A 12,158-nucleotide genomic window follows, 5' to 3' on the forward strand; every position below is an offset into this window, starting at 1 on the left:
GTAACAGAACATCATAATATTTAACACATTACTATACTGGTCAAAAATTTAGGGTGATATTTGATTGTTCAACTGAGTTTTAATGCAATACTAATACATTGGTTTGCGTTCTCTTGCGTTTTCGGAAGAAATCCTTTGCTGTAATTTGTGATATTCGTTAAATGTTTTATAGATTGCGATATCTATAGTGGCTCAATGATGATTTATCTGTCTTTATTTATTTATATCTTTATTTATCTGACCCTGTTGATCTAAAAATGTTGAGTCATACATTTGGTAGTAAGAGCTCCCCATCTGTTGCTACATTTGCACTACAATAGGTGATGATTTATTGAATGCTGACCCAGTCACTATTGAAACTGTTAATGGTAATTTTATCGTGGATGATTGTTTGAAAAGTTTGCCCACTGCTGACAAAAATCGTCAGTTTGATATCTCAACTACATAAGCTATTAACATGTTGTTTTCATATTGCCAAGTTCATAAGCAATGACCAAGCTGTGTTGGATTCAAACCAGATGTATGGTAGATTTTGATATTCATTCATTTATTCCTCAAATAAGACAATTCTTGGTGTGCATTGGCGCATCGATGCTGACAAGTTTGTAACACGTATAAATGTCGAGCCTCGTCCTCCAACACGAAGGAGTATTTTATCAATGGTAAGTCAAGTATTTGACCCATTGGTATTTGTCTAGTCATTTATCCTGCCTGTAAAACTTATTCTTCGCGATTTGTGCTATGAAGGGTATTCCTGGGACGATACCAATCCTGGCCCACTTAGAGAAAGTTGACAAAATTGAATCGCGTCGTTATCAAACTCAAATAATTTTCCATTCCTTGCTGTTTTGATGTACAGTTGCATTTGTTCTGTGACGCTGGCAGAGTTGGCTATGGCCTTTGCATTTTTGTAGTGTAGTGCCAGTGAACTTGCCACAAACGTTTTCGAAATCTTTTAATCATGTCCAACCCAAATGTCTTCTGGGGCCGCAAAATATTTTCAGTTTTGCCGCGGGTGTATTCTTTTGTTCGCATTGAAACTTTTAAGCTTGCCTTCACAACAAAATAGGGGTTAAAGTCGACCAATCGTTATTCTAATTTTATATAGTCCCAGTGTAAATGTCGGGAGAAATAATAATCATCGCATTTACGATGTGAATCATCACCAAATTTGAACGAAATATGAAAGACCATTGGAACCGATATTTCACCCCAAATACGAACGGTAGGATAGCATTTTCATCGTGCATATGCCATGTCCACGATAGTCGGACATAGTTTTAGCATTCGAAGCTACAAGTACAATAAAAGCATACTGCTTGGTACGAATAGAGCAACGTTTCTCAATCAGGAAGAAATTTAAATTTTTTTTGGGGGGGGGGGGAGTGAAATTTACTTTACTTTTGCCAATGGTATTTCTAATATTTTTTACATATTCAGAAGTAAAGTATTGTAATTGATATATACGGCTACATTATCAACTACTCAAAATACAAGTTGCATGTATCGTAAGAAAATGTTCCGTAAAAAACAAATGCAAAGAGTTTTATGCATGACGGGGGAGGAGCTAGCTTTTGAAATATGCCAAGGGAGAAATGTGTCATAAAGTTGGGATAGATTATCGCAAATGAAATACAAGACTGCCTAAGCTATTTTTTTAATCAAACTGATTTTATGCCTGATGTTACCGTTAGAACATTTCGAACAGGAACATTCAGACTAAAACAGGGTGTATTCTACATTTAGCTATTTTTTATCGAAGCACAGGCCCATTAATTACCATAGCAAACACAAAAAGTTTCAGAATTCAGCACAACATAGCTGTTTTTCTAATCACGTTGACCTGGAGTGCTTCTAGGATATTTCCATTTGGTTGAGATGATGCCCAACACAACATCTTTGTTGTCAAATGTCCATTTATTGTAAAGTTGCAAAATTGAGTTGATCCAGTAACAGATAATTAACTACATTTGAATACTTAAGGAGGTCCAAATTACAACTACGTCAAAACAATAACACAAACGACTCTTGGTGGGTGGAATACGGTAAGTCATGAAGCATCTTTTTCCTATTTTTCGAATCTCGAACACTTGTAATTGTATGCGACTCTTTATATTTATTGTCTTATCAACACACGAGTTACAGAAAACATAGAACCCATTACTCAGACAGTTTGATGAGCGTTCACACACAATAAAAAACATGTTCTATCAATAGCCTATTAAGAAGGCGAGTCTGAACTGTATTGAAAAAAAAAATTTGGCTCCAATAAAAGAATTAACCTGGACCTTCGGTGGAAGGAAAGGGCAAACGGCGCTATTTGAAATTTTCGTTTGAACCGATTAATATAATTTACTACCAAGTTTTTAACGCCCAGCCCTAATCGCACATTAAGCAATAGCCATATATGCACCATTTTCATATATATGACACTGATGAGAAGGTATTTGTCCCTATCTTCTGCACAACCAGAGGCACTTAATGAAACGGCTCCAATTTAACAGGATATCATTGGATAACGGGTTGTCAAAATATTATCCATATTGTAAAGTTTGTACGTGTATTGCATAATCGTATTGCTTAATAAATAAATTGCGAATACAAAATAGAAACTCAATAAATTCATAAAAAATACGGACTCTGTATCAATTAGAAATGCAGTGGCCAGAAGTCACAACCAGGAAAACACAGGACCAATAGCGCCACATAATCGAGATCATATTGAGGAGTACCAAAAATCATATTTCAAAGAGTTTCACAAGTGAAGTGAATTTATTTTTTTTAGGAGGGGGGGATTACTTAGGTGTACTTTGTATTGTACTAATATGGTTCAGTTATACTGTCTGTGTCATTGTAATATACATGTATGGACAATTCATAAACTATTCAAGCTGTACGAAAAAAGCAAAGTGTGAATTTGTATCGCTAGCTAAAGATGAAGCCAAGAACATTTATGGGATTATAACTCGCCAAATTACACAGAAAGTTTCAATTCAACCATGAAAAGCAAAATCCCTGAAAAAAGGCGGCATCATTTATTATTTGTGAAATTCTCAGCCCAGTTCGCAGTAAATCGTTCACGAATAGAGCAAAATGGTGCTGGAAAAGGCGCATGAATTTACGCATATCAGCTATGTTATAATCTGAAACAACTACATCATGAATCATTTTCTGTTCGATCGAAATTATCAGATTCATTAAAAAAATTTTGTTCCACTTGTTGAAGCGCCGATGTCAATAACATTTTCACAGCCATTGTCTGATTCTTCGTACGTTTTGCCTCCAACTTGAGCAAAAAAATATAAGAATTGTATTATTTGATCGTTTCCATCAACCAATGATTCCCAATCGGAAGAAGCCTATGGACCAGAAGGCATCAAAATGACATTGAGAGGTCCAGTGATTTACATGCAGAAAATGAAGTTAAAATAGTAAAATGAATCTTATAGTCAAACTCGCCTATGATGAAAAACCAATGTCAATTGAAAGTAACCAGGTCACATGGTAGCACAAGATCTCACTCTTGTAAATGAATGGTTTCATTTATTGCAAATTTACTCTTTATTTAATTTAAAATCAAATTCAAATAAACTTTTGACACAGTTTGTTCCTGAAAACATCATGTATCCGAGAAGTTTTCCCCATATTTGATGAGGTTATACAAGCAGTTAAGAGTCCTTTAACATTACAATATTAAATGGTTTTATTTTGCGGGGTCCGCAACTTTCAGAAAAATCATTATTCATTAATTAATTAATTCATTATAATATCTATAAAATAAGCTAAGCAAACCACTTTTCACCACTGGATAATTGTACATGAGGATGTTCGGTGGCTTTGGTATTTCTGAACCTATCAGTTGCGATAAACTACACACTTAATGAGTTTATTTGACAAGAAAGCATTAGAATAATGCCAGACTCCCCTATTTGTGTGACCGTTCCTATTTTTTGTCTGTGCTAAAGCTTTGTGTCTAGAAACTTGAACATGCAAAAAATTGTGTAAAATTTGGGGGATTTAGGACAGACGATGTAAGATGATCTGGTTATCACTCAAACAAGCAACATCGATTAAATTGTTTTTTTTTAGTAGCGATTTTACAGCATCTTGAAGTTGAATATGCGAAAAAACGATGGTGCATTTACTAACAATCAAGCTGATAAAATGAAAGCTACATCCAAACAAAATAGCACATGTGGATTTTTTAATCCAACTAAACATCATCTCATGTAATATAATTTCAAAACCCTCTTGATTTTGCTTAGGAAAACTTCTGATGGCCATGCAAGTAAGAATTCTTTTTGATTAACTCGCATGATTTGTCGATATAATCCTCTACTCACTATACAATACAACACCATAGTAGGATTTCGGCGACAGTTAACAGAGGATTTTCCGGAATTCCTCAAGAATCCAACTATTTTTCCGAATATTAGAAAAGCGCCCATAATGATATCTGCTAATCACGGTTCAAACTAGTGTAACATTTTTGCACTAGTTTGGTTTCAGACTGCTGGTCTATTCTAGATAAAATCATAAAAATAATGTCATATCATGGAGATAGGAAACATGTACCTTTATAGTTTCCTTTGCTGCCTTTTCCGTAATCTCTTGTGCATCTTTAACAGCCAATTTTAGTGTTTTTGCAAAATGTTCTCTTTCCCTCTTCAGAGTAGATTGAAGAATATCCTGATAAATTTTTTTCAAAACAATATTTACTTTTTCAAGCCAAATTAGTATGTATGCCAAATTTATGCAATATTTCAAGTGATTTTTTAACCACATATTTTATGGTAGTGACCTGAATTCTAATTTTATGCAACTAATAGTATCTTTGCAAGTTCGACATGGCTACCCTTTTTTCCATGAATGTAGCCTATAACATTTTTACGCCAACAGTTTCCATCAAGGACATTGTAAAAAACTGACTTACCAACACATTACCTACTCAGTTCACATCTCTGTAGCACCAATAACCTGATATGTATCAGTGGTTGACTATTAGATTACCATATAATACCATTAAGATTTTGAACTTAACATTTACATAAAAAAATAACCTCAAAATGAGCTTGTTGTGTTGATAAGGCTTCTTTCAATGTTGAAACATGAATTTCTTGTAGCTGTTTGGCTTCTTCCGTCATTCTTTCCTTTTATAAGATTTAAAAACTAATTCAACAGATAAAAGAATATCTGCAATAAAATATATAAGATATCTATCTTCCATACTGATCATTCAACAACATATTGTCAGAGTACATCAAATAGTATTACGTAAGTGTCATTTATTTTTTTAAAAAGTTTTTCAATATCAAATCCCATAGGGCCAATTCCAAAATTAAAGTGTGGCATAATGATCATGACCAGTATGCAAAACAGAAAAATTGTAAACAGCATGCAAAATGTTAAGTATTCATGAATCATACTGAACCATAGGACTGAATCTAATCTCATTACCTCAAATAAAAGACATCAATTAAACAATGGTGGACCACTCAGCAAATAGAACCAATATCCTGAGGGGTAAATGATTAAAATATCTTATATTACACAAACCTGCAACATTTGGATATTGTAAGAATTGTTCTCGCCTGCAAATATAATTGTTAAATAATACTTACTTTCAGCTTTGTACGCATTGTTTCCTGAAAAGCTTCCTTTTCTTTTTCCATAGTATTCTCCACATCAGATGCAATACTTTCTTTTTCCCTTTTTAAAATCTCTTTCAATTCATTTTCTTGTGCTATTTTGCTGTCTTCAATATGTTTTAATGATGCAACTTGCTATTAGTTAAAAACAAAAAATATGGTATAATTTAGTTGATTTAATTTATGTCATAATACTGGTAATTATTATTGGTGATAGAAAGAAGTGACATAATTATAAGTTCTCTAGGACAACGCAGAGAGGCCTATCCATTTCTCACTGTATAGTGAAGAAATTATGTTATTATTGATATATTATTAAAATACTATTTTGATGATATGGCGCTACATTTAAAATGAAAGAGTAAAAAGATAAAACATACATTCTGGGTAAAATTTGTAAATATAAAAAACATGAGAAAGATTGAAACAAGAATCACCTGTTGTTGAAGTAAATTTATGCATTTGTCCGTAACTGCACTTGCATTTGTTTCAACTTCAATGGACTTTTCTCTCTCAAACAATTTCCAAGTTTCAGAATATTGCTTCGTCAGCAATGTAACTGTCTAAAAACATGGAATTAGGGGGTCATTGTGACTGATCAGTGAACTAAGGATACATCAGCAAATGCATACCCATTCCATTGGGAATTATTCCAGTGAGGTATAAAGACATTAGGAGACATGAAGATGCTGACCCCTTTTCAGACACTAGCGTTTTGATTCAAGACAAATATTTGCCTTTGGAGCTTGTATCACTTTGCCCAAATCAAAATGTATCATAATATTAAAAATACTGATGAAATGCAAATTATGTTAACAATAATGAGTTGTATTGAGAAAGAAAATATTTTAAACAATTTGCAAATGACCAACTTTTCAGTTTTAAAGAAAGAACTATACTTGTATAGTGAGAAATTACTATTATATAGAAAGATTCGTGATGGTCCAAAAAGTTAAAAGTCAAGTGCTTTAGTCAGGGTATCTATCAGATACATTATGAAATAGTCACAATTCATCAGGTACACCACTATTAGAGACGACGCTGGATGTGCTATCGAAATGATACGAATATGAGTTTCACTGTAAATATGCTGCCAACCATTACCTCCTCAGAAATTTTTTGCAACTCTGATATTTCATCTTGATGCTGTTTCTTCATACTATCAATTTCTTTTTTATGTTTTTCTTTATTTTCTTCCAGTGCCTTAGAACTTTCTTCCTGCAATAGTCTCATTTCTTTTTGTAAACTTTCCAGAGACTGTGCAAAAAATACAAAAAATACTTTACCTTTACCTTTATTGCTACATAAACATTAATAGCAATACATAGGCATGTTTATTTGTAAATGGTTTAATGTTTTTGACTGAATTTAATATTTATCACAGTCATGTGAATAATACTTCTTCTAGTTGTGATATGCCTTGGCACAGCTTTTTGACTACAAACAATAAGTTATAAGTAGATTTTGATTGCAGATGCTCATCTCATAAATACAGGCAATATTTATCTCATACTTTTTTTAACTAAATAAACATTCTTATCCGATCAGTTTGATGGTGATGAATCATATTCACCTTTTGTGTTTGTTCTTTCATAATCAAAGCTTTATCCAACTCTGCTTGCAATTTATGTGAGGCACTTGAGTTATATTCTGCTGCCTTTTCTACTTTGGGTTCTGAATTATTGCAAAGCATTATTTTCTAATAAGTACGAACTTAAAATAAATGATATCAATGTTTTCACTTCTAGGTCAAGGGCCTTGTTTTGAAAAGAACTACTAATTTTTTTTTCTGTTGAAATTGAATAAATAGCAATGTTAGTTTTCCTCTCTAGTCTCTAGAATACAAACTTGATACTTTTTTATAACAAATTTTGATAACTAATTTACCATCTGTGACTCCTTTTCCCAATTTCTGTGTATCCATGAATTCAGAAGATTTAGGCAGATTTTCATCTTTATTTGAAGATAATGGCAGGGTATCTCCAGATACAGAAAACTCCCCATCTAAATTTTTAGCGAATTCTGATGAGTCCTTTAAATGATCTTTCAACTGTTCCCCATGTGAAGTTGATAATATTGATTCTTCACTTGCTTGAAAATAAAGACAATTTTTACTTGAATGCCTTTCAGAAGATATATTATGCTGAATCAATGTGTCATATTTCTGGATTAACTAATTGCACATAAATAATGTGAAAAATATAAGATATGAAATATATAGCCTACCTATGTAGTATTTTTCAGGGAAAATGACTAAAAAACTTTAAAAAGCCAATCAGACAAATGACAACGTAGGAAAACAATTATGCATTTGCAGTGGTTGCTTTAGCACCAATTATATTTTTTTTAAAATAGGGTACGGTAATTAATAATTTGGTAGGAAAAAACAGATCAAAGTTATATTGAATAGGTCAAATGCTGAAGCCTCTCACTGAATAAAAAATGTAGAAATAATTGACTTTTTAAAATGAACTCATTATTAACTTTTTAAATTCGGTTTTCTATCAAACCGTAATTGTTGCTATTGCAAATTTTGAAATAGTTGCATCTCGACCAGGAGTGCAGCCAGTGAAATTTTAAAATAGTTGCATCTCGACCAGGAGCGCAGCCAGTGAGTTGGGTGGGGTACAGGTGTCGTAACCTGTGTTTGAATTTTTTTTTAATACTTTCTTCTCTACGGACAATGCACCACACTTTTGAGTTAAAACTATTTTATTCAGTGTGTTACTTGTTCAACATAATATCACACTGCCAGACTTTAATCGTGCTGAGTATACACAGACGCTGGCAATGCTAATGACACTTATTTCCGTAGAGATGTAATAGATATGGCATGACAAAGGGTCCAGATATTGAAATATAGGCAAAATATATTAATTAAAATGCATGATTTATTATTAAATAGTTGACAATTGTGACAGCATTAAAAGAGTGCGATTACGTAATGTTATTTATTCTTCGATGACGAAAACCAGATTTGTGAAGATTTATGGTGAAGGTGGTTCAATTCCTTTGCATGAGAATAATCAAAACTTTTCATGTATCTCGGATATTGCACTAACTCTACTTTAACTCTACCAAACGATGAAAAAATTAAAGAAGATTATCAAGAGTTACGGTACTTATCAATTAAACCATTTTATTTGTATACCAGTATGGCAGAGTTCTCCGGTCCCGAGAGTGTAGCTATATGTAGTAATGTGAAACAAATACCTTATTTGCCCTAGAAATAAGGCGTATAGCAGATGCATAAGATCATGCTATGTTTGTTGCAATAATATTGGGCTATAAATCATTATATAACAAAATTATTCAGGATATACTAACTGGGGTTGAAAAATGATTTTTTTAAGATATGTGTATGTCTTTATGTAAACATAGCTGTTTACCTGATCTTATTGAAGCACAACTCAAGTCAAAAGTAGGCATTTGGGACTTATTAGAACAATCTCATCCTAATGCCATAATGTACCAGTAAGTGTGACTGCTGTTTACTGGTTTATGACTTCTTTGTAACTAATCCAATAAAATTATTAAAAGATAATAGGATATCAAAGTATCTACTCACTGCTTTTGATACCGTCAGGTTCAGATTGAGGTTTTGAAGTATTGGACAAAATCCAATCTAAAATTTGTATTTGGGAAGTACCAGAATCAGATTTTGGAGATAAAACATTCAACTTTACAGAAGATTGGCTACTTGATCCATCGGAGACCAGATCTGCACCATCAGTTGGATTAAATCCTGCATCGTTATCTCCAACAGCAGCACTCTCAAATCCACCAAAATCTTCATCATCACCCCAATCAGCCATCAAATACAACTATTTTTCCAAGAAAAGTTTTTTTAAATTCAGTAATTGGTTCCACAAAAAGAAATATTCAATAATTAAATATATATCAGTATATTAATATTAAACAAAGATATGAAAAATATGTACATTGAAGTAAACGAATACCAGAATACCGGAATGTATAGAGTATTGACAATATCAATAAGCTCACACTCTTGTGACACTAGCCCACACTTGTGTGACACCAGCCCACACTTGTTTTTGTTAGGCCATACCGGTACTCTGTGTACTTGGGCCGTTCTTGGTGCTGCATTTGCGTGATCGTAAATAATCTGTATACTGTTATATGGTATATATATATGGGAGCAACCAAGTTTTTATGGAATACCGTTTATAAAGCGAATAAAATACCGGTAGATGAAAATAGTTGGTTAACCCATTAACCGCAGGTTGAGTGTGGGCTGGGGTAGACTACGATAACGGGACGGACTAAAAGTAGGCACTTGCAAATTAGGCACTTTGGAAAAAAAGTAAAAAGGGCGTAATACCTTTTATAAACATAATTAATTAGTTAAAAATGGTCAAATTAAATGTTGAAAACGCAAACTGCAATGGGCAAACTCAATAACAATATTTAAAACGTAGTATTAAAGGCAGTCGCACGCGCTTGGTCACCACTTATGCTAGGCACATATTTAGGCACTTCGAAAAATAAATAAAATGGCAGTTATCACTAATAAAAGACAGAGACATAAACATATTACCCACACTGATTAGCCCTGGGTAAATATCCAATAGATGCACTTGAGTCTAGTACTGAAATTTAGAAATAATAAATTGTTACCGGTAAGCACTTATTTAGGCACTTCGGAAAAAAGGTGAAATGGACGTAGTAACTCCTAAAAAGGTAATGAATTAGTTCAAAATATTTAAATTAAATGTTGAACGCAAAATTTGAACAGTTAAATCCAATAACGATTTTTAAAAACGTAGTATTAAAGGGAGACGCACGCGCTCTGTCACCACGTATGCTAGGCACATATTTGGGCACTTCGAAAAAAGAAGAAAATGGCAATTATCACTAATAAAAGACAGAGACATAAACATATTACCCACACTGATTAGCCTGGGTAAATATCCAATAGATGAACTTGAGTCTAGTACTAGAATTTAGAAATAATAAATTGTTACCGGTAGGCACTTATTTAGGCACTTCGGAAAAAAGGTGAAATGGACGTAGTAACTCCTAAAAAGGTAATGAATTAGTTCAAAATATTTAAATTAAATGTTGAACGCGAAAATTGCAACAGTTAAATCCAATAACGATTTTAAAAACGTAGTATTAAAGGGAGACGCACGCGCTCTGTCACCACGTATGCTAGGCACATATTTGGGCACTTCGAAAAAAGAAGAAAATGGCAATTATCACTAATAAAAGACAGAGACATAAACATATTACCCACACTAATTAGCCTGGGTAAATATCCAATAGATGCACTTGATTCTAGTACTGGAATTTAGAAATAATAAATTGTTACCGGTAGGCACTTATTCAGGCACTTCGGAAAAAAGGTGAAATGGACGTAGTAACTCCTAAAAAGGTAATGAATTAGTTCAAAATATTTAAATTAAATGTTGAACGCGAAAATTGCAACAGTTAAATCCAATAACGATTTTAAAAACGTAGTATTAAAGGGAGACGCACGCGCTCTGTCACCACGTATGCTAGGCACATATTTGGGCACTTCGAAAAAAGAAGAAAACGGCAATTAACACTAATAAAAGACAGAGACATAAAAATATTACCCACACTGATTAGCCTGGGTAAATATCCAATAGATGCACTTGAGTCTAGTACTGGAATTTAGAAATAATAAATTGTTACCGGTAGGCACTTTTTTAGGCACTTATTTAGGCACATCGAAAAAAAGGTGAAATGGGCGTAATAACTTTCAAAATGATAATGAATTAGTTGAAAATTGTCAAATTAAATATTGAACACGCAAATTGCAATATGTGAACCGAATAACAATATTTAAAACGTAGTATTAAAAGGAGTCACACGCGCTCGGTCACCACATATGCTAGGCATATATTTAGGCACTTCGAAAAAAGAAGAAAATCGGAATTATTACCAATAGAAGACAGAGAAATAAAAATATTACCCACACTGATTAGCCTGGGCAAATATCCAATAGATGCACTTGAGTCTAGTACTGGAATTTAGAAATAATAAATTGTTACCGGTAGGCACTTTTTTAGGCACTTCGAAAAAATGGTGAAATGGACGTAGTAACTCCTAGAAAGATAATGAATTAGTTCAAAATATTTAAATTAAATGTTGAACGCGAAAATTGCAACAGGTAAACCCAATAATGATTTTTAAAACTTAGTACTAAAGGGAGACGCACGCGCTCTGTCACCACATATGCTAGGCACATATTTAGGCACATCGAAAAAAAAAATGGGAATAATCACCAATAAAAAAAAGAAAATAAAAATATTAGTCAAAATGATTAGCCTGGGACTGGGTGAATATCCAATAGATGCACTTGAGTCTAGTAGTGGTATTTGAGAATAATAAATTGTTACCGGTAGACACCTTTTACCGTATTTCCCCGAAATTAAGACAGTGTCTTATTTCAAATTTCTTCCTAAAATTACCACTAGGGCTTTTTTTCGGGGGATGTCTTATATTTTAATTTATCAAAAACGA

At 33.1% G+C, this 12,158-nt stretch overlaps 1 protein-coding gene across 1 annotated transcript; it reads right to left on the minus strand.

Annotated features, from left to right (window-relative positions):
* Positions 1-2,096: 2,096 nt before the first annotated feature.
* LOC120348257 (uncharacterized) lies at positions 2,097-9,653 on the minus strand. Its single transcript, XM_039418368.2, has 9 exons — positions 9,217-9,653; positions 7,536-7,739; positions 7,222-7,322; positions 6,753-6,905; positions 6,086-6,211; positions 5,622-5,783; positions 5,061-5,150; positions 4,576-4,689; positions 2,097-3,286 (listed from the first exon to the last, which is right to left on the minus strand). The coding sequence occupies exons 1-9, from the start codon at positions 9,461-9,463 to the stop codon at positions 3,158-3,160; spliced, it is 1,326 nt and encodes a 441-aa protein (XP_039274302.2). The 5' UTR covers positions 9,464-9,653; the 3' UTR covers positions 2,097-3,157.
* Between the last annotated feature and the right edge of the window lie 2,505 nt (positions 9,654-12,158).

Source organism: Styela clava, chromosome 1 (genome assembly GCF_964204865.1).
Source record: "Styela clava chromosome 1, kaStyClav1.hap1.2, whole genome shotgun sequence".
NCBI classification, from domain to species: domain Eukaryota; kingdom Metazoa; phylum Chordata; class Ascidiacea; order Stolidobranchia; family Styelidae; genus Styela; species Styela clava.